The sequence below is a fragment of the Cebus imitator genome, unplaced genomic scaffold (assembly GCF_001604975.1).
Source record: "Cebus imitator isolate Cc_AM_T3 unplaced genomic scaffold, Cebus_imitator-1.0 Scaffold215, whole genome shotgun sequence".
NCBI classification, from domain to species: domain Eukaryota; kingdom Metazoa; phylum Chordata; class Mammalia; order Primates; family Cebidae; genus Cebus; species Cebus imitator.
The window spans coordinates 1919883-1943140 of NW_016107530.1; the positions used below are offsets into that span (position 1 = coordinate 1919883).

The following is a 23258-nucleotide window of genomic DNA, read 5'->3' on the forward strand; positions in this document are numbered from 1 at the left end:
CGGGGTTTCACCATGTTGACCAGGATGGTCTCGATCTCTTGACCTCGTGATCCACCCGCCTCGGCCTCCCAAAGTGCTGGGATTACAGGCTTGAGCCACCGCGCCCGGCCCTACTTTAAGTCATTTCTAGATTACTTATAATACATGATACAATGTAAATGCTACGTAAATAGTTGTATTGCTTTTTAAAATTTGTATTATTTATTTTCAAATATTTTCTGTGTTTGGTTGAATTTATGGATACAAATCCCACAGATATAGAGAGCCAACTGTATATATTAAGTGTATGTTTGACTATGAAAAACGGCCACACTCTTTTCCAAAGGGATTGAGAGCTCCAATTGCTTCACATCCTTTTCAACACTCAATATGGTGTTTAATTATATACATTCTTTAGGGTGTATGTGTCTCATTATAGTTTGATTTATTTTTCTTTTTCATTTAGTTTTAATTTACAGTTCTCTGATGATGAATGAAGTTGAACACCTTTTTTTTTTTGAGCCAGAGTTTCACTTCTTCTTGCCTAGGCTAGAGTGCAGTGGCGTGATCTCAGCTCACTGCCATCTCCGCCCTCCGGGTTCAAGTGATTCTCCTGCCTCAGTCTCCCAAGTAGCTGGGATTACAGGTACTTGGCACCATGCCCAGCTAATTTTTGTATTTTTAGTAGAGATGGGGTTTCACCATGTTGGCCAGGATGGTCTCGAAATCCTGACGTCAGGTGATCTGCCCGCCTTGGCCTCCCAAAGTGCTGGGATTACAGGCGTGAGCCACCACACCCGGCCGATGTTGAACAGCTTTTCATGTGCTTGTTGGCCATCCATTCATCTTTGATGAAATCTCTATTCACATCTTTTGCCCATTAAAAAAATTGGGTTTTCTTTCTTTTTAGTTTTGTTTTTTAGAGGTGGGGTCTTGGTATGTTGCCCAGGCTGGAGTGCAGTGGCTGTTCACAGGTGCAATCATTGCACACCGCAGCCTGGAACTCCTGGGCTCAAGAGATCCTCCTGTTTCAGCTTCCAGAGTAGCTGGAACTATAGGTGCGTGCCACCTGCCTGGCTCACATTTTAAATTTTGATGAAATTTAATTTATCATTTTTTCTGCTATAGATGGTACTTTTGTTACTGTATGTGAGAAGTCTTTGGCTAACCCAAGATCACAAAGATTTTCTTCTATCAGGATCATTTGAGTATTGGTTAAGCATACAGATTCCTGGACCCTATTCTAGAGCTTTAAAAGTTGAATGTTACAAGTGGGCCTGGGGATCTGCATTTTAGCATGAACTGTGTCTGATTCTTTTCTGCCTTGTATTTTGAGTCACTGGCGTAATTACTGGTTACAATTTGGAGCTTCCTGTCTTGCTGGCTGCTGCGGGGTGGGTCAGGGGCATTGCCTGCCTGGGCTCTGGATGTGCATGTGGGAGATGATGAATGAATACGGACATGGATGTGAGGTGCTCCTGCGGAGGGACCTGAGCAGCTAGGCTGGGAGCTGTGGAATCTAATGGAGACCAAGGCTAGTGGGAGGGGTGTGTCCGCCTTTCCTCCCCACCCAGACCCGCCTGCGCTTTGGCCGAGCTCTTGCCACCTTCTGTACTGGCCGGCAGATGGCGACCGGTCACCGGCTAAGCCGAGCACCGGAAGCCGAGCCTCGGGGCCTGGCCAGGCTCTTGCTGGGTGTGGACTCCAGGGTCCTGACCAGGGCTCCACTCCCTTCCTGTGTTTACATTCCTGTCCAACCCCTGCAGGGACCTGATGTTGCAGCCCCTTTCTAGAACAAGAGTACTCAGGAAGCACTTAATATATACTCGCTGAATCAGAACCTTGTCTTTTTTTGGTTCAGAAACTGCCACTGGATCCTTTCTCAAAAAACACACGTTGAGCAGCTGCTGTGTGTGCCCTGCCTGCAGGGCAGTGCATGTGCCCGGGAGTGCCCAGTCTGGAGGGGAGGCAGGCATCTCTCTAGCACGCTCTTATACTGAGAGGAGGCAGCCAGGGACTGGAGTGGCTGGCAGCAGCTTTTCTGGCCTGGTGGGGTGGTGGTTTTGGCCCTCACTGGGGCTTGTTGACCTGTAGTTCCTGGCCCAGAGCTGAGGCTGGCACCTGGTAGGGGTGAGGGGAGTGCGTTTTGCTGTGAGGTCTCCTGGCCTGGTGAGTCCTGAGGGTCAGCCCGGCACAGTCCAGCTCTGAGAGCAGGGAGGAGGCAGTGGGCTCTCACACCGCGGCCCCCAGATGGCCGGGGCTGCCTGGCTGTGTTTGCCACGAGGGCTGAGCCTTCGGTCTGTCATCCTTGGCTCCCTGCCTCTCCGGGGAAGCAGGTGGGAATCTGCCAGGCAGGGGAGGGGGCTAGAGGTCCCCAATGCAGGGTCTGTGCTGCTCTCCCAAGGGGACCGAGTTCCCCTGTAAGGAGACAGACCTTTCCCAACCCTGCCTCCTCCGTGGTGTGCTGTGGAGCGGGGTGACTTGGAGACTTCTGCCTAGCACGCCACTGCTAGATGTGCAATCTGGATTGGGGGTCCTGGGAGGCAGAGAATGACCCTTCTCCGTCTCCGCTTCTGTGATCCCTGGGGAGGGGGAGGGCTTTTTTCCCTTGAGGGCTCTGCACCTATATGAAAGGAAGGCTTTGTATCGCCAGGCAGGCACTTCTCCACCTTGACACTTTTGCATTTTCAGCGGGGTACTTCTTTGTGGTGGGGGCTGTCCTGTGCTTTGTAAGATGTTTAGCAACATCCTAGTCTCTACCCACTTGAGGCTAGCTGTCTTAGTCCATTTAGGGCCCTATAGCAAAATGTAAACAGCAGAGATTTATTTCTTACAATTCTGGAGGCTGGGAAGTCCAAGGTCAAGGCAATGGCAGGCTCAGTGTTTGGTGAGGGTCTGCTACCTGGTTCATTAATGAACATCTGTTAATGGCACCTGTTAATGGCAGAGTATCACCCTGTAGGGTGATGTTCTCAAGAACAAGTCAAGCTCCAACCTTTCCTTACTTACTGTGTGGCTTTGGGCAAGTTCTTTTTTTTTTTTTTTTTTTTTTTGAGACGGAGTTTCGCTCTTGTTACCCAGGCTGGAGTGCAATGGCGCGATCTCAGCTCACCGCAACCTCCACCTCCTGGGTTCAGGCAATTCTCCTGCCTCAGCCTCCTGAGTAGCTGGGACTACAGGCACGCACCACCATGCCCAGCTAATTTTTTGTAGTTTTAGTAGAGACGGGGTTTCACCATGTTGACCAGGATGGTCTTGATCTCTTGACCTCGTGATCCACCTGCCTTGGCCTCCCAAAGTGCTGGGATTACAGGCTTGAGCCACCGCGCCCGGCCAAGTTCTTAACTTCTCTGGGCTTTTGTTTCCTTATCTGCAAAAAGGGACTGATTGCTGCTTTCTTTGCTGGAAGATCTCAGGGCCTGCTCAGGGCTCTTGGCCACATGGCCTCCTCCACTGGGACCAGCTGTGGTCCCTTTAGAGCCATCGGTGGCCACACTGTTAGCATCATCCTGGCTGCTGTTTTTATTCCCTTTTGTATGAATATGTTTGTGTGAGTCATCAGTTAAATTAAAATAATTTAATATCCCAAATTGTTGACTGTGTGTCACTTGATTGTGTTCTGTGCGGGGTGATTTGCTTTTGATTTTAATTGAATATGGGCTTCTTTTCTTCTTACTGGCTTGCCAGGAAGGAGATTTTATTTTATTTTTTTGGAGAGTCTCAAAGCCCATGATAGCACATGCAGTTGTCACCTTGTCATTAGACAAGGGGTCATTAGAATAAATGTAATTCAGGGGTCCTTTCTCTCCTCCAGGGGTGACAGAGCAAAAGCACATCTTTGCCACACATTCTCAAATAAAAACAATATTTTTGCATCCTCATAGTAGCAGCTCTTATCTACTGAGCACAAACTACCTGCCAGGCGCTGTGCTAAGAGCCTTGCAGACGTTTTATTTCATGCCCAGAGGATCCAGTTGTCCTCATTGTGTATTCAAATACTGTAAAATTTGCATTTTAAACTACACAATGCAATGTTTTTTAGTATATTCACAAGATTGTATAACCATCACCTCTGTCTAATTCTAAGCCATTTTCATCACTCAAAAAAGGAACCCCGTACCTGTGAGCAGTCCTTTTCCATTGCCTGATCTCCTCCCAGCCCCAGGCCATTACCAGTCGACTTTCTGTCTCTATAGATTTGAGTGGTCCCCCCCCCCACCCCGTCTCAGAAGACGCCCCTTCCTGAAGTGCCTTTCTGCCCTTCTCTTCGTGACTACCCACCCGGGCCCAGCAGCGGTGCTATTGTGGTGGGACTTTCTGGACATGTGGTTCTCAGTGAGCTCTTTCTCCTGTGCCCTTTTCTCTATAAGGGGCACGAGACAAGAAACAGGCACAGAAACACTGCTCTAGAGATCAGGAGTTAAACACCCAAAAAATCCCCTAAAGACCTGAAAGTGGTTGTCCCTGAGGGAGGGGATTTGTCAAGAGGGAGCAGGTCTGGCTGCTTTTTGTCTTAAGCCTTTTAGAGCTAGCCAGCTCTGCAAGCACTGCAACAAACAGCTTTGTTAAAGTGATGCCTAATTGTCCCTAGCAATGCACTGCATGGTCCCTTGATGAGCAGTTGTTTTGCTTGCTGTCTGCGTCTTGTGTATCCCTACTTTGGAGAATGAGTAGCAGTTCAGAGTCTGGTAGCCCAAGTCACAGGGGTTCCTCTTTGGCAGAGGACTGCCTGGAGAGCCTTTGTTTAGTAGAATCATGTGGTCAGAGGATGTCTGGCCTGGTTGAGACACCAAATCACCTACTCCAAACCCTCATTCTATAGATGAGGGGACAAGGCCCATGAAAAAGTCATGTCTCTGAGCCCCCCTGGCTGATAGTGGAGGGGCTGGGACAAGAATTTGTCCTCCTGAGTTACAGCCCAGGGCGGCCTCCACACCGACGATCACGTGTGCCTCTGAGCACCGGAAGCATGAACAAAGCAAGAGAAGAGGGTGAAGAGACTCTGTCCTAAAATAGTCTGCTCAGAGGGGAAGCAGGAGGCACCCAGGGCACAAAAAATTTCCGTGAGTGAGTAAACCTCACATCCTTAGGCAGGCAGGAGCAGCCAGCACTCCGTTACTGACATCATCACCCCATTATCATAATCAGTCCAGGAAGAAGCCACAACTGGAGGAGGCCTCGCCCCTCTATGCCAGTGATTCTCCAGCTAAAACACAGATGTCTGGGCCCTACCCCCAGAGTTTCTGACTCTATGGGTCTGGGGTGGTGCCTGAGGATGTGCATTTCTAACAAGTTCTGGTGCGATGCTGATACTGTGGGTCTGGGAACCCCCCTTGGCGAACCACTGCACTGGACTAGCCCTTGCTGCTCAGTGTGGTCCTTGGACCTGCTGGGTGGAAAGGCAGACTTTTAGGCCCCATCCAGACCTGTGGCATCAGAATCTGCGTGTTGGCAGTGTCCCCAGGTGGCACTCTTTAGTTTGAGAGGTGATGGTATGGTGCAGAGTTCTATAGGCTGCACATTAGAATCACCCGGCAGCTTTTACCCTCCCTCCCATTCCCAAGCCCCAGCCCCCACTAATTAAACTGGACTCTCTAGGAGGGAGACTAAGGCATCAAGAGTCTGTAGAGCTCCCAAGGTGCCTCCCCGTTGTAGCCAAGTCCTAGAGTCCACAATGGCAGCTGTGAGGGGCCTTGGAGATGATGAGTTGCAATTTACCAAGATTTGAAAACTAAGGGCATAAGGACCCAAGGTCCCACAGCCAGTAAGTGACAAATCCAGGCTCCTGATACCCTGACGACTCTTTCACCAGCTCTTTCAACTCTAAGTCTTCTTTTATATAGCTCCATGGGAACTGCAATATACCAGTGTTCCCGGGGAACCCATTGTAAATCATGGAAGATCTATCTGCTCATTGGAAACCCACCATCTCCTATTCTGTTTCAGCATGGCAGGCTATCCGGAATGCGGGTTACATATTCTAGGGAGGCAGTGTAGTATGGTGGTTAAAGCCCAGCTCTACAGCTTACTAACCAAGACCCCTGACTCTGTGTCTTGATTCCTCCTCTATACGACAGGAATAGTAATAATAGTGCCTATCCCGTGGATTATCTGAGGTGAGGAGTTCAAGATCAGCCTGGCCAAGATGGTGAAACTGAGTCTCTACTAAAAATACAAAAATTAGTCGGACGTGGTGGTGCATGCCTGTAGTCCCAGCTACTCAAGGGGCTGAGGCAGGAGAATCACTTGAATCCAGGAGGTGGCGGTTGCAGTGAGCCAGGATCACACCACTGCACTCCAGCCTGGGTGACAGAGGGAGACTCCATCTCAAAAAATAAAAATAAAAATTAGTGTCCATCTCTTGGGGGATATTGTAGGGGTTAACTGAGTTACTGCATGACAATGCTGAGGTCACTAATTGCAGGTAGCAGGCACTTTGTAAATGTTTTTTATTATTTCATTAACTGGTTGACCTTGAATAAGTCAAGTGACTTTGTGGTTTTTTTTGTTTTTGTTTTTGTTTTTAATTTCTTTTTTAAAGATGGGATTTCACCATGATGGCCAGGCTGGTCTTGAACTCCTGACTTCAGGTGATCCACCCACCTCGGCCTCCCAAAGTGCTAGGATTACAGGCATGAGCCACCGTGCCCCGCCGTCATATGACTTTGAACACTTTAACTTCTCCGAGACTCAGTTTCCTTAACTGTTAAGCAGGGGTAAGCATAGTAGTGACCTATTTGCAGGGTGGTTGTGAGGAGTAGAGGGAATTAAAGGTCTGCAGCCCCAGCACAGCTCCTGGAACATAACTGGTATCAGTCAGTGGTGGCTGCAGTTACGTGTTAGAGACTCAATGCCTGCACAGGAGAAAGTTCTGGCCAGGCCAGAGTGTGAGTTCAATTGGTCCTGCTCCTCTCACAGGAGCAGCCAGAACCGTGGGGACTGAAGTTTCTGGAGATGTTTTCGCCTGGAGAAAAGTTGATGGTATTCTGTGGTTCCCATCAGCTGGGGGATAAGAAGATAGAGGGTTAACAAGTAAAGAGTTTCAGTTTCGGAAGATGCAAAAGTCCTGGAGATTGGTTGATTGCACAACAATATAAATATACTTTAAGCAATTGAACCGTACATTTAAAAATGGTTAAGAGGTACAATTTAAAAAATACTTAATTTTTAAACAGAAGGTTCACAGCAAAATTGAGAGTTAAGAATAGAGATTTTCCAGTATACTCCCCCATGCCCGCAAACATGCATAGCCTTCTCCAGGATCAACATCCTCCACCAGAGGGGCATTTTTACTCCAATTGGCGAACCTACATTGGTGCATCATTGTCACCCGAAGTCCATCTTCACCTTAGAATTCACTCCTGGTGTTGCACAGCTTGAGGCTCAGATTAATGTACAATGACACATGTCTGCCACCTGTCATTTTCACTGCCTGAGAATCCTCAGTGCTAATCCCTTGCCACCAATAAAATGCTAATTTTTCTTTTTTTGAGATGGAGTTTTGCTCCTGTTGCCCAGACTGGAGTGCAATGGTGTGATCTTGGCTCACCACAACTTCCGCCTCCCAGGTTCAAGCGATTCTCCTGCCTCAACCTCCCGAGTAGCTGGGATTATAGGTGTGCACCACCACACCTGGCTAATTTTTATACTTAAGAGCAGAGATGGGGGTCTCTTCATGTTGGTCAGGCTGGTCTCGAACTCCCAACCTCAGGTGATCCGCCTGCCTCAGCCACCCAAAGTGTTGGGATTATAGGCCTGAGCCACTGTGCCTGGCCGCTAAATTTTTTTTTAGCAGTTTTTAAAAGGAGGATTTATTTGACAAGTTTCACTTAGTGCAATATACCTAAAAGAAAGTCACAATACAATGAAAGATCTAAATCATGGCCTCAGAATTTCATACAAACACCAAGACTAAAATTCTAAAGTGCTGGTATTACATCTCAAATTTTTCCCATTAACTTAAAAAAAAAAAAACCTTAAACTTACATGCCTTACAGGTTATTAAATGAAACTAGAATGAACAAACTTGCCAGATGTTTCCAGACACAGCTCCTATATTGAAAAAAAAAAAAAAAAAAAACACGTCTTTCAACATGAATCCTAATGGTGTTCAGTGTAACGTGGCAAGGGTAATATTGAACACAATTCAACTTCTTTCACCTAAATACACTTACTGCTTAAGAGCATCCTATCACAGAACTAACTTGAGAAAAGCTGGAACTTAACAGTTATAGTTTACTCAGCTTCACTGTTACATCCTGGATGAGTATTGTGTTCAAACATATTGAGCCTTAAGTCTTCATAACAATCCTGATTTCTACTTAGAGAGTAAGCATAAATCACAAGCTTGTATTGCAGGAACTGTTAACGTTTTTTTTTTTTTTGAAGTTGACCAAGAGTCAGTGATTAGAATGGATCAATTACATTTCCCATCCACCACTCATACACTCATATGGGACGCGTTAGATATTCCTCCCATTCCGTTCACGCCCATAGGTGCATGGCTTCCTCGACTGTAGTTGCTGCTATTCATTGCTCCTTGGCTACCTATGCAGTGGTTGATTGAAAATCACTGGAGTTTTCTTATAAAACTTGGTCATATCACTTGCTAAGTTTTTATGTTACGTATATTTTACCATAATTAAAAAGAAAATGTTTACGATGTCCTTTGTCATCATTTATGTAAAGGATTGCCATGCAGAAGAGAGGGCAGCAGGACTGGTGAGTGGTGGAGGGTGGCAGTTATTAACACAGTTTGTGAAAGAACTCTCTAACAGTTAAACTCATTCTATGGAAGGATGAGTGAGCCCCCCATCACCAGTGTTCAAGGAGAACTCTATGACCTCAGATGGAGACATGGAGAGAATATAGGCCTTAGATTGGAGGCTGTGTTACTCGGTGTTTCCCAAGTTTGCCTATTGATAAGAATCACCTGGAGATATTGTTAAAAACAAATTTCCTGGCACCATCCCAGATCCACTGAGATAGAATGTCTGGGGGAGGGTGCAATGACCAGCTTCTTCAGATGATTCTTTTTTTTGAGACAGGGTCTCACTCTATTGCCCAGGCTGGAGTGCAGTGGCACAATCATGGCTCACTGCAGCCCTGACTTCCCAGGCTCAAGCAGTCTTCCCACCTCGGCCTCCTGAGTGGCTGGAACTACAGGTGCACACCACCATGACTGGCTAATTTTTAATTTTTTTAGAGACAGGGTCTCACTATGTTGCCCAGGCTGGTCTTAAACTTCTTGGCCCAAGCAATCCTCCCACCTCAGTCTCCTACAGTACTAGGTAGGATTACAGGCGTGAGCCACTGTGCCTCCAGTTGATTCTAACTTGGAAGTTTGGCAAATGTGGGCCAAATGACCCACAGTCTCCTAACCCTAAGATTCCATGGAGAAAGCTTCTCAGTGGGAGTGGGTCACACTGGCCGCAGAGTTCCTCCAGTAGCCTTGGGAGCCTTACTTGTTGGCTAGGTCACAAGCCCATGTGCCTACTGGCCTGAGTCCCTGACACCCTCGCCTCTGGGCTCTGTGACTTGGTTGGCAGGGGAGTCCCTCTACTTCCCACTCTTGGGCCCTGTCACCAGGCCCACTTCTTGTAAGCGGCTGGCAGGAGTCAAAGTTCTGTATTTCTAAGTCACCATGCAAGCTCAACCCGGCGCTCCCGACTTCCCACTGAATGTTTTTCTCTCTTCCTGGATTTTGCTCCTTCTGCCCTGGTTCTGCCCACTGGTTACCTTTCGTTAGGCATTCATTAGAATTAATGAGATAAGCTTTAATAAAAGACCCAAGTCATTTGAAATACAAGCCTTGTTTATTAACAGAAAGTCCTGTTCTAATTAGAGGTTTGGGGACATGCAGTTTGGTCTTCTTGCCATAGTAATTATAATTAGGAGGATTATCACGCTTTGTGTTTATTGTACTGCTACTGCCTCCCCCAAGGATCTTTCTGTTCCCTGCTACAGCCCAGGTGTCAGCGGCTGGGGCTGCTGGGGAAAGGGATGCTGGAATCTAGCTGCTGTCTACATGGTACTGGAGGAGGCTGGCATTGTCCCTTGTAGCTAATCACCTACCACGCTATTCCTCATCCCTGTCAGGGTCTGTGGACATGTACCACCATGATGATGCTCATCATTTAGCACTAAATGATTCCAATGACAAGAGCCTTTCTCTCTGAGCATTCATGCAGCAAGGGCAAGGCTCTGGGAACTTGTAGGAGAAGGCAGAGCTCAAGGGGGGAGTCCCAGAGGGGTGACAGTCCTTTGCTTGTGCCATGGCTCACTCCTGAGTTCCCTTCCCTCTATTCTTTTTGTCTGTAGAGCTCTCATCCATCCGCCTGAATCTAGGGTGACCCTAAACATCCCAATCTGCCAGCGACTGAGAAGGGATTCCCCAGGATGCAGGACTCTCAGTGCTAAAATCAGGCAAGTCCTGCTTAAACTACCCTACTGTTCACCCTGCTTGGATCTTTGGTCTTGAAGCTTTGCATTCAGATTATTTGATACTATCCCTCCAGCACCATGTAGACAGTAGCTAGGCTCCAGAGTGCCTTTCCCTAGCAGCCCCAGCCACTGACCCCTGGGCTGTAGCAGGGAATAGAAAGGTCCCTGGGGGAGGTGGTAGCAGTACAATAAACACAAGGCATGTTACTCCTCCTAAATATAATTATTATTGCAAGAGGCCAAATGACCATGGACAGTTTACCTATCAACACGGGCCTCATTCTGCTGCTGTGGAGGTAACTCAGGCTATTAAAGGAATTAAATGAGTTAATATAGAAAAAGCCCCTAGAACTGTGTCTGGCACACAGCAAATACTCAGTGCTGTTAGCTGTGTTTTAATTAATTAATTTATTTATTTATTGAGATGGAGTCTCACACTGTTGCCCAGGCTGGAGTATAGTGGTGCAATCTCTGCTCACTGCAACCTCTGCTTCCTGGGTTCAAGCAATTCTTCTGCCTCAGCCTCCTGAGTAGCTGGGATTATAGGCACATGCCACCATGCCCAGCTACTTTTTGTATTTTTAGTGGAGATGGGGTTTTATCACATTGGCCAGGCTGGTCTTGAACTCCTGACCTCAGGTGATCCACCTGCCTCAGCCTCCCAAAGTGCTGGGATTACAGGCATGAGCCATGACGCCTGGTCCTGTGTTTATTAACTTGAATGGAACCTTTGAGATTACCAGCTCAGCCTCTGTCTGATTTAGGAATTCTCTCTGTGGAGACCCTGCTTGATCATGCTCCATGAAGCAGTCCTCACGTCCTCACCCAGGAGCCTTTTCTTTATACCTTGGTGAAATATACACTGTCTGTGCTGAGAACCTATAGAGAATGGGAACTTCTTCATGATATCCCACAGCCACTTGAGGGCAGCTCTCTCCCATCTACAGCCTGGATCTTCTCTTCCCTGGGTGGAGCCCCCATTCCCTAGTGGGACCTGGCTCCCAGTCACATTTTGGCTGTGTTCTCTGGCGGCAGTGCTGTCTGTTCCTATAAACTCAGGGCCCAGCATTGAACTTGGCTCAGCTCATGGGGCTTTTTCCTTCTGCAAACAGGTATAGCGGGTATAGATGGTACCCAACCTCTGAATTAGACCTGCAGAGGAATTTCCTGAGAACAAAAGGTGACTGGCTTATGCAGAAAGCTGTTGGCCCCTTTCCCCAGAGGGATTGAGGGCTCTGAACTGACAGGGTCTTAGAAGAGTTTGTAGTCAAGACCTCGGTTTCCCATGGTGGAGCTCAGCATAGACCCTTTCTCTGGCCTGGCCTAGAGGCAGGCACCTGGGCATGTTTTTGACTCAAGGGGGCAGTAGAGTGGAATGGTTAGGACCCCTGGCTTCCTGGTCCCCCTAACCTGGGTCCAGATCTCCTTCTCCTCCTCACTTCTAGCTGTATGACCTTGGGCAAGTCACTTTATTACAGTTTCCTGTGTGCAGAGAGGGGACAGTTTGTACTTATAAAGCACATGTGAAATAGTAAATGGTGTTGTTTATGGTTATTATGCCCATCCCCTGTGTGTGGCATCCAGTATATTGCTCCAGGGGTACAGATGGGAACATGACTGGGCAAGGTTGAGATTTGCTCTGGGATGTCTTGTACCTGGGTCCCCATTTTCTTGTCCCAGGACCATGGAGAACTTTTCTGGAGATGATGGACCTCTCCTCCCAGCGGGGGTGAGAGTCCAAGTGCTGTGTCAGGGCTGGTGATGGGGCTGGGATAAGGGGTGTTTGCATCACATCCCAGCAGGGTCCTTCTGTGGAACTCCTGTATGGCCTTTGCCTTCGGTGGCAGCCGGGCTGTTCTGGGTAAGAGCTTGGTGGTGCACCCCTCTCACACACATCCCAGCCTCTGGTGGGCAGTGTAGGGGTCACATAATGGAGGGAACAGATGGAATCTCTGGGGACAAAAAAAAGCCATATGTAAGTCACAGGATACAGTGCAGATCAGTGCCTGGCACACAGGAGGGCCTTGGTAGCTATCTGTGGAGAGTGAATGAAAGAAGCAGGTGTTGTGGGCGACATTCCAGGCCCTCAGCATCCTCTAGTGTTAGAGAAGTGTGGTCTTGCGATGTGCCAGTTGGCCAGATGAAGCTGCAGAGGGCTTGTATGTTGCTTGTTTTTTTTGCATGTGTATGTTTTTTGTTTTGTTTTGTTTTTTTGAGATGGAGTCTCCCTCTGTTGCCTAGGCTGGAGTACAGTGTCGTGATCTTGGCTCACTGCAACCTGCGCCTCCCGGGCTCAAGTGATTCTCCCGCCTCAGCCTCCCAAGTAACTGGGATTACAGGCATGCACCACCACACCCAGCTAATTTTTGTATTTTTAGTACAGATGGGGTTTTACCATGTTGGCCAGACTGGTCTCGAACTCCTGACCTCAAGTGATCCACCCACCTCGGCCTCCCAAGGTGCTGGGATTACAGGCGTGAGCTGCTGTGCCTGGCCCTTGTATGTTGCTTAAATCAGAGACTGGAAGGGTGGGTGGTGTGAGGTTGGGATGGTGTGTGGATGGCCCAGGTGGTTGGAATGAGACTGTGGGCTGGGCATTTCTGGGCTGCTCTACTCCAGAAACACAGGCTGCTTTGAGAACCCTTGGAAATAACTTGCATGGCTTTATGGCTTTATGGCGTCTTCCTCTGTTGTAAGCACTTTCCCTCCCCACTGTGGGGAGTGGTGGTGCCTGAAAGCTTCTTTTTACAACTCTGCCCTAGCCCCATGCAGAGTTCCTGTGTTTCTTCGGTCTGTTTTTCCCTGTTTCCCTCATTGACGAACAGCTGGCTGCCCTCAATTTATCTGAATTTGTGAGGTTGTTTTTTCCAATAAAAGTTAATTTTAGCACTTCAGGAACATGAGGCAGGTGGGTCACTTGAGGTGAGGAATTCGAGACCAGCCTGGGCAGCATGATGAAACACTGTCTCTACTAGAAATACAAAAATTATCCGGGCATGGTGGTGTACCCCTGTAGTTCCAGCTACTCGGGAGGCTGAGGTGGGAGAATAGCTTGAGCCCGCAAGGTGAAGGTTGCAGTGAGCCGAGATTGCACCACTGCACTCCAGCCTGGGTGGCAGAGCGAGATCCTGTCTCAAAAAAATAGCTAACTTTATGATAAATTAATTTTTTACTTTGAAAGTAAAGTATCTGTATATACAGATACTTGGCAAATGGTTTTATATAAATATAGAACGGTATTTTACTTACTTTGTATAAAGTAAACAACCGTGAGGGCTATACTTTAGTAGCAAATTGCTTAAATTCTTTGAAATAACCACTGTTAGCATTCTGATTATTTTTCTTTCTACTGTCTTTCCCAGGTATGTATCCTTTTATACCTAGTTGGAATTATAGTATGCATATGCTTTTTATATCCTGCTTCAGGAAAAAAACCCTACACTCTGTAACATGAATGATTCAACAAGAGAAATAGTCAACACATGTGGGTTGATAACACTATTTAGGGAGCTCTACCACCCTTTGGGAGAAAAACATGCTAGAATCCAAGTAGAAAAATAGTGAAACATGAATAGGGTTTTCCACAGGGGAAACAAATGGTTAATTGATGTTTATTTTATTTTATTAGACATAGGGTCTTGCTCCGTTGCCCAGGCTGGAGTGCAGTGATGCAATTTTGGGTTCAGGCAATTCTCCCACCTCAGCCTCCTGAGTAGCTAAGATTATAGGCACCTGTCACCATGCCTGGCTAATTTTTGTATTTTTAGAAGAGATGAGATTTTATCATGTTGGCCAGGCTGCTCTCAAACTCCTGACTTCAAATGATGGGAATATAGTGTGGGCCACCAAGTCCAGCCATATTTTATTTTTGGTAGAGATGGATCTTGCTGTGTTACCCAGGTTGGTTGTGAACTGGCCTCAAGTGATCTTCCAACCTAGGCCTTCCAAAGCCTGGGGATTATGGGTGTTAGCCACCACGCCTAGCTGAAAAACAGTTAATTAACCATGTAAGATAATCAGTTTCATTATTGAAAGTATTGCAAATTAAAGCAGGGATACCATTTCCCTTGATCAACTTAGCAAGCCTTATTTTCTTTTTGATGATCTTATTATTTGTTGGATAGGTTACATGTAAATTGGCATAAATATTCTGGAAAGCAGTTTGGAAACACATCAGGAGCTGTATATTTGTTTACTAATTATATTTTTTCATTTGTAAATATCTTACGTCTTTTCCTTCTCACATGGTCTTAATTTTTTCTTTACTCAATTATATTGAGCATTTTCAGTAATAAAGATGACTCTATGCATCTTATTTACAAATCCCTGTTGTTTGCTTTATTGTTTTTAAGCTTCTAAGTGTTTTATATTTTTTTAATGCAGTAGTTTTGTTGATCTGTTCCTTTGTGATTCTGTTATACTCCTAGATTTGAGAAGTCATCCTCACTTAAGAGGTTGTATATGTTCAATTCTGTTTACTTTTGTTTAGCTGGTTTAAAAAAATATTTAAAGTGTAATTCTATCTAGGATGTATTTTGATTCTTAGATTGAATCTTTCTCAGCATTTTTAAGTGGATTCTGATATCAGCTGATCAATCCTTTCTCCCCCAATTTATCTGTGAAGCCTCCTTTAACATTTGTTGTGACACACTATTTCTGGACTCTATTTTCTGAACTATGTAATTTCTTTCTACGATCTATTTTCCCTTTTGCCCTCTGTTTTAGTTATTTTAGTCTTATAATATTGGTTATAATCTCACCTTTTTTTAGAGGTTCTTGCTTAGATATTTCCTTAGTTGAACTTTAAAACATTTAATCAAGTTAGAAAAACCAGTGAGGATTTGCATAGGAGATACATTCAACAATATATAAATTAATTTCTTTAAAAAAAAAAAACAGCATTTCAATATTTTGACTTGTCATCAAAAGACATGTTATATCTTCAAATCTGCTTTAAAAAATGTCTTTGTGGACCAGGCATGGTGGCTCATGCCTATAATCATAGCACTTTGGGAAGCCTAGGTGGGCAGATCACTTGAGCTCAGGAATTCAAGACTAGCCTGAGCAACATGGCAAACCCCATCTCTACAAAAACTAAAAAAATTGACAGGTTTGATGGCATATGCCTGTAGTCCCAGCTACCTGGGAAGCTGAGGTGGGAGGATCATTTAAACCGGGGAGTTTGAGGCTGCAGTGAGCCAAGATCACTGCAATAAGCTGCGATCGTGCCACTGCACTCCAACCTGGGTGACAGAGCGAGACCCTGTCTCAATAACCAAAACAAAACAAAAACAAAAATCTTTGTGAATTTTTCTACTTTTTAAAAATATTGGTTAGATACATTTTCCATTATGCTTATCTGTCTATATTTTATACTGTTGTTAGGAATAGGATCTTTAAAAACTGTATTTTTTTGCTGGTGCATAGAAATATTATTGCCTTTCTCGTGCTTATTTGATTAGTCACTATGCTGAGACCATTTTAATTTATGTTGTTTGTTAGATGACTGCTTTGGGTTTCTGAGGTCATACAGCCATTTCATATGCACCTAAGAATCATTTTGTCTGTTTTCAATGTCTGCTTTCTGTTTAATTGGCCAGACCTGACTTTTTTCTTTTCTTTTCTTTTCTTTCTTTTCTTTTTTCAGACAAGGTCTCGCTATCACTTGGGCTGGAGCTCAGAGGCTCACAGCAGCCTTGACCTCCTGGGTTCAAGCGATCCTCCCACCTCAACCCCCCAAGTACCTGCGACTACAGGCACACACAACAATGCCCAGCTAGTTTCACAGTTTTTAGTAGGGTCTCACTATGCTGCCCAGGCTGGTCTCAAACTCCTGGGCTCAAACAATCCTTCCACCTTAGTCTCCCAAATTACTGCAGACGTGAGCCACCATGCCCGGGCTGGCAAGATCTTTCATGATGATATTCAGGGATACTGGTGATGAAAGGCATCCTTACTTTGCTCTTTGTTTTAAAAGGAAAGCTTCTTCTATTACCTTGATGTTGCTCCTGGAATGTGTGATGAGATCTGTCTACTCCTACCCAAAGGGGCTGGTGTAATTCACAACGACCCCAACAAAACTTCTTTCCAAGCCCTTCACATGTCTGTCACAAAGCACTAGAGGGCTTGTTGTTTGGAAGTATCACGCTTTTTAGGATCCAAACTCTGAGCCCACAGTGCCTGTTTGCTTTCAGCTCAGCCCTTGCTCTCTCTCTTCTGAAAGCCTGACTTTTGGGAACTTGATCCTCTCTGGCAGGACTTAGCACTCTCTCCTGCCACCCCCACCTGCTGATAGAAGAGCTGGTGCTTGACATTGGACAGCCACAGGGCTGGGTTACCAAGTGTAGTCCTGGACTAGAGGAGATATTAACAACACCCCTTATAGGCTGCCTGGCAGAGGAGCCCTGTGGACTGTCAGTCATCTGGACTTTGGCCCTTTACCCACCAGTCCCTTCCCCTCCCCCATCCCAAACTACCTCTGTGAGGTCAACTGGAACCTCTGCCTTGCCTATGAGCCTGCTGGACTTCTGGTATTATGCTCTGGGGTGGGAGGTCTTCCCAGTCCACTGGGAAAACAGCACAAAAAGGGGTTAATACAATACAGGGTGAAGAGGTCTCATTCGCATTATATGAGGCTCAGCTCCTGAAGCAACTGACTGTTTAGGACAGTCAGAGAAGGCTTCATGGAGGAGGTGACATTTGAGCTGGGTCTTGGAGCAAGAGTAGAAGTTCTATGAGGCAGATGAGGGAGAAAGACTTCAATTGAGATTATTTCCGTGCATTTTGTATTATGGTTGCTGTTAGGAATAGAATCTTTTAAAACCATATTTTATTGTTGGCATATAGGAATATTAGTGAGTTTTGCATATTTATTTTGGAGCAATCTTCAAAGGCTTAGAAGCCTGGGAGAGCCAGGCCTCTTTGGGGAAAAGATGAGAGTTTTCTGAGATAAATGGGGTGGTGCTGTCGGAGTCAATGAGCGCTGCTGGGGCTCAGGGGTTGGGGGCTGACTAGCAACAGGGGTGACCCAGAAGACTTCTGGAAGAAATGGGATGGAAGCTGGCCTGGAAGCATAAAGAGGCTTTAGTTTGTGTGGGAAGAGGAGGTAAAGTAGAAGGAGAGGTAAAGTGGAATGCTACACATATTGTAGCATTCCTGATAAGTATCTTCTAGGTGCTTTGTTTTTGTTTGTTTGTTTTGTTTTGAGATGGAGTCTCGCTCTGTCACCAGGCTGGAGTGCAGTGGTGCCATCTTGGCTCACTGCAACCTCTGCCTCCTGGATTCAAGCAATCATCCTGCCTCAGCCTCTCGAGTAGCTGGGACTACAGGTGGGCGCCACCACACCCGGCTATTTTTTGTGTTTTTAGTAGAGACGGGGTTTCACCGTGTGGGCCAGGATGGTCTTGATCTCTTGACCTCATGGTCCTCCCGCCTTGGCCTCCCACAGTGCTGTGATTACAGGTGGGAGCCAACACGCCTGGCCTGGGTGCTTTGTTAGTCATTATTTTGCTACATTTAATTTTTCCCAGCAGCTCTGCTAGGCAGATGATAGTACCTTCATTTTACAGACGAGTGTATATGTACCTAGGAGTGAAGTGACTGGGTCACGTGGTAACTATGTGCTCCGTGTTTAACCATTTGAGGACCTGCCTGACTGTTCTGCACAGCGGCTTTCCGCTGCTTCTTGCCTTCATTGAGACAGGACTAGGAAGAAGATCAAACACAAAGTCTGTGTGAATTGCCTGTTTTCAAAGAAGTAGACTATTGTGAAGCACTCTTTAGATTGCATCTTCGCTGTTGAGTCTTTGATGGTTCTAAAGGGACTTGTGGATTCTGCAGGGTCTCAAGGGCACTGCTATGAATGTCGGTGGTCTTGTGCCGGCAGACACGATTCCGGCTAGTGGGCTGTGGCAACAGAGACAGTGCTGGTACAAATCCTTAAGTTCAGGGTGTGAGTGAGGGACAGGTGTGAGTTAATGCCTATGAGGAAGTCTCCTGGAAGATGGAGGGCAAGCTCTGAAGCCTGGTCCAGGGGAGACAGGTGGGAGGGCAAGGTGGCTGGAAGGGGACATGGAGGTAGGGTCCCTGTAAGTCAAGTTTTTGGGTATCTGTGGTTGATAACTCTGGTCTGTCTGTGTTCTTTGGCTGCAGACCTGGCCGAGTGCAAGCTGGTCTCCTTTCCCACTGGCATCTACAAGGTCCTGCGGAATGTCTCTGGCCAGATCCACCTCATCACCCTGGCTAACAACGAGCTCAAGTCCCTCACCAGCAAGTTCATGACCACGTTCAGTCAACTCCAAGGTAGGCCCTGGTCAGCTCCAGTGAGGAGGGCATAGCTAGCCCTCATCCTTCAGGCTCTGACCCTGTCTGGGGAGGGCCACAGATCCGTTCCATGGTTAGCGATACCCATGAAGTCATTCACATGGTAGACTTTGAAAATGGACCTGTGCTCTCCCTGCAGCTTGGAACTCTCTAGGTCACTTCTGCCTCTAGCTGGCTGTGAAGCAGATTGATCAAGGGTCAAGGGTGTGGGTGCTGGAGTGATGCTCTTGTTCTGAACAGACCAGCAGGGTGTTTGGGTCTTAAGGCCCCAGGAGTTGTTATTTCTCAGTAGTCTTGAATGAGCTCCCTTCTCACCTTCCCATCTAGCATTGTTCTCCTGTGTTGCTCTCTCAGTTCAGGAGTGACAGATGCCAGGGATGTTGGCATTTTCTGTGCGGGGCATATGCAGAGCGCATGGATGTGGTGCTTGGCATGGAGGTGGCCCTCGTAGATGCTCTAGAAATGGTTCCTCTGGATGGACGGGCGGTGTGCCCTGACTGATGCCATACCTGCCCTCTTCTGCAGAGAGCAGTCCTTCCATCCTTCTACGAGAGGTCACTGCTCTTCAGTTACCCATGTGGCAGAGCTGCAGTGTAGGTGCCTTTTGTGGATTTGTGAAAGGGTGGAGTGGGAGAATTGCAGGGGACACAGGAAGCCTATGAGGGGCAGATCCTGCTTCATCCCAGACTCACATGGACCCCACCTCCATGCCCCCTTCCAGCCTCCTTGCCCTCCCACCTGTCTCCCCTGGACCAGGCTTCAGAGCCTACCCTCCATTTTCTAGGAGACTTCCTCATAGGCATTAACTCACGCCTGTCCCTCCCTCACATCCTGAACTTAAGGTACCAGTAGCGTCTCTGTTGCCACAGCCCACTAGCCGGAATCATGTCTGCCGGCACAAGACCACCGACATTCATAGCAGTGCCCTTGAGACCCTGCAGAATCCACAAGTCCCTTTAGAACCATCAAAGACTCAACAGCGAAGATGCAGTCTAAAGAGTGCTTCACAATAGTCTACTTCTTTGAAAACAGGCAATTCACACATACTCTGTGGTTTGATCTTCTTCCTAGTCCTGTCATGCTGAAGGCAGACCTCGTACAAGAAGCAGCTGGGAAGCCACCGTGCAGAACAGTCAGGCAGTTCCTCAAATGGTTAAACACAAAGTGACCATATGACCCAGTCATTCCACTCCTAGGCAAATACCCAAGAGATGTAAAAACATACATCCATGTTGCCAGACATGGTGACTCACGCCTGTAACTCCAGCACTTTGGGAGGCCAAGGTGAGTGGATCACCTGAGATCAGAAGTTCGAAACCAGCCTGGCCAACATGGCAAAACCCTGTCTTTACTAAGAATTCAAAAATTAGCTGAGTGTGATGGTAGGCGCCTGTAATCCTAACTACTGGGGAGGCTGAGGCAGGAGAATCGTTTGAACCTAGGAGGCGGAGGTTGCAGTGAGCTGAGATTGTGCCATTGCACTCCAGCCTGGGTGACAGAGTGAGACTCCATCTCAAAAAAACAAAACAAAAACAAAAAAAACCCATACATTCATGCAAAAACACATTACACACGGATATTCATGGCACCATTATTCACCACAGCCTGAAAGGCGGAAAGTGAATACTCCCCAAATGTCCATCAACTGGGAAATGGGTCCACAAAATGTTGTCCCCCCATGAAAGGGAATATCATCCAGGATCTGGGAATGCTGTACATGATAGGAATATGAAAAGGGTCTAAGATCCTGTTTAAGAGAAAAAAATATATAAAATGCTGATAGTGCATGAGGGACCTGAGCAAGCCTATCTCATAGGGCTGACATACCTCCTGGAGGAGGTGTGGGCATTGGGCAGGCCAGAACGGAGAGGGTGGATGAAGTGGCAAACACAGTGAAGGGACAGTGCCTCAGGAGGAAGCTATAAGCAGGACCTGGAAAGGCCACCATGCAAACAGAAGGACGAGGAGGAGGAATTAGTCTATATAGCTGTTTCTGAGTGAAGCTCACAGAGCTTGTTACACCTGTGGCTGGAAAGCTAAAATCCCTATGACTTGTGGGACAGGGAGAGGCTCCTAGGGCAAGGATTACTCTGGAACTTTCCAGGCCATGGCTGCCTTTCCAGGCCATCTGTGTTAGTCCAAGGGTCCTCTAGTGCTGTACCCAGCCAACTGGGATTGGATGTTTGCTTTCCCAAGAAGAATAGAATGATTGAAAATGGAGGGTGGGGCTGTATGGGGCCCCCGGGAAGGGCACAAACAGGCCCTTTGGGTAAGAGGAGAGCTCACTTGTGCTTTTCCTTCATTAGACATTCCCTCAAACACCTGCTTCTCCCAGACCTAGGTTAGGAGGCTCAGAAACCAAGGCAAGTCCACAAAAGTCTCTCCCTGTGGAGGCTAGGATTGCAGGACAGATTGTCCTCACCGCTCAGTGCTGTGATACGGGTATGGAGAAAATGCTGGAAGGGACAGCTGGGAAGAGGAATGAATTCTTCCCGAGAGTGGCATGGGTAGGGCCTGGTTATGGACGCAAGAGCTTTGAAAGTGCTTGACATTTGGGGACTGCCTTGTGAGATGAATAATTAGGCCCTCTCCAGAAACTACAGGGGAAGGTGCCAGAGAAATGCCACTTAGCCCGTGCATCTGTGGCTACAGAAATGTATTTACGTAGTACCTCCGGTCAGAAGTCTATTGAAGATGCTGTTTGAACTCCTTCCCTGCCGCCAATGGCTCTTGACTCCCTCATGCTGCCTCAAATCACAAAGAGAAGGCCAACTGTGCCTGCTAATTGAATTCACAGAGGCAGTGGATTGAAGGATGTGGTGGCCGGCAGGGAGGGGCAGGAGCAGAGCACCCCACTGGATTCTTCCCCCAACCCTGAGAGATGGCTCTGGGCCTGAGCCTTTATTGTGGTTTCTCTTTCAAATAGAAAAGCTCTCTTCTTGCATGTGTGAAGGGCCTGGCTGAGCTCAGCAGGCCTTCTGTGTCCTCCTATGGGTACTTGACAGAGGTGGGCTGCCTTGGTGTGGGGCTGGGGAGGGAACAAGCTGCTTCCTCCCTGCCTGCCAAGCTGTCTTCCAGAGCTGCCCTGGGGACTCTTCTGCAAGGCCCAAGGCCCTGGTATGGGTGCGTCATCCCTAGATGATTCCATTCCCTTGAAGTCCTTCGTCCATTTTATGGAAGGAAAAAACAAGATGTGAGAAAGCCAAGGGCACAAATGGAATTGGTCTGATGGCAGGTGCGCCCTGCAGAGAGTGGGTCCCCATGCCCCGCTGTGGCTCTTCTGTCTCTTCTGTTCCTGTAACCCTCATTCCCCTCTTCCTCTAGTCTCAGCTCTTTTTAGCAAGTGCTAAATGCCAGGCCAGAGGTTTAGGAGACACACCTATGGCAATAAACAAAGACCACCCAAATGAGAAAAGCAAAGGCTATTTATTCAGAGCGTGTTATAGCGAAGGAGTCAGCCACCATCACTTGTGTTTCGGCGGAGACTCAAAGGCAGGCAGGCGGAGCCGTAGAGTGGAAAAAGGGAAGACCTCAGGTACTCTCTGATTGTTGGCATGGGGGAGTTCTAACTAGAGGCAGAGCATCCTCTGTGATTGACGAGGGTGGCATGATGGCTTTCTCTGGTTGGTCCTTAATTGGGAGTGGAGACAAAAGTCGGGAAGTTGTTATTTATTCATTGACTCCTGGGCACTTGGGACCAGTTGTTACAGGATTATTGTTTGGATGATTGCTAGAGATGGCTGTCTGACTTCGGACAAATCTGGCGTATGGCAGGCAGGCGTCCTGGTCAGTTACTGTAGATCATAGGTTGTTTCCTGGGCAGGCTTCTGCAGGTTGTGAGTGGAGTTCTGTTTTTATATTTGGCCTGGCCATTGTCTGTTTGTATATTCAGTCTCTCACACCCCTGCCCATCAAGTCAGTCCAGCAGATTCCCAGCAGCATCGGTTTTGGCATGGCTGTGGGGAGGCACAGGTGAGTGATAACAGCAGAGCCCAAATTCACAGGGTGCTCAGCTCTCCCGGCTCCACGCTGAGCATTCTCTGTACATCATGGCATTTAGTCCTGGTAGCACCGGTGGTCATTTGGGAATGATAAGAAAACTGAGAACTTGACATGGCCCTGGAGGAGCCCCCATCTTGCAGGGGAGGCAGGTTTATGAGCAGATACCACATCGTAATGTGAGGGGTGGTGCAGCAGACATTTGCCCATGGTCTGTGGGTGTCTGGGCGGTGGAAGTCAGGTTTGCTTTGGGTGAGTAGGGAATCAGAAAACCTCCAGAGGAAATGGCTAAAAGCAGGGATTTGACAGTTAAGTAGGGGTTTATCAGATAACTAAGGAGTTTCCAAAGCATCTTTTAGGGACAGTGAAAGGTATGTTTGGGAAATAACTAGAAAAATAACTAAAAAGCACAAGACTGAGTGTTACACAGCATAGGACTGACGTGTTGTTAGGGACTGGCTGGAGGGAGTCACCTGCCCTAGCAGGAACGTCTGGGAAGAGTCCTGGGAGGTTGG

General features: G+C 47.3%; 1 protein-coding gene across 7 annotated transcripts in view; it reads left to right on the forward strand.

Annotated features, from left to right (window-relative positions):
- The window catches only part of LRRC20 (leucine rich repeat containing 20), a 76906-nt gene that overhangs the window by 14284 nt on the left and 39364 nt on the right, over nucleotides 1–23258 (forward strand). For 4 of the 7 annotated variants that reach the window (XM_017548874.2, XM_017548877.2, XM_037745835.1 and 1 more), the window contains one exon: nucleotides 18574–18723. The exons of 1 other annotated variant lie outside the window; for it this stretch is intronic. In XM_017548874.2, the coding sequence (XP_017404363.1) occupies nucleotides 18574–18723 (150 nt within the window). Of the gene's footprint in view, nucleotides 1–5291; nucleotides 5298–16933; nucleotides 16953–18573; nucleotides 18724–23258 lie in introns of those variants that run through there. 2 more of the 7 variants (XM_017548878.1, XM_037745836.1) reach the window with 2 other exon arrangements.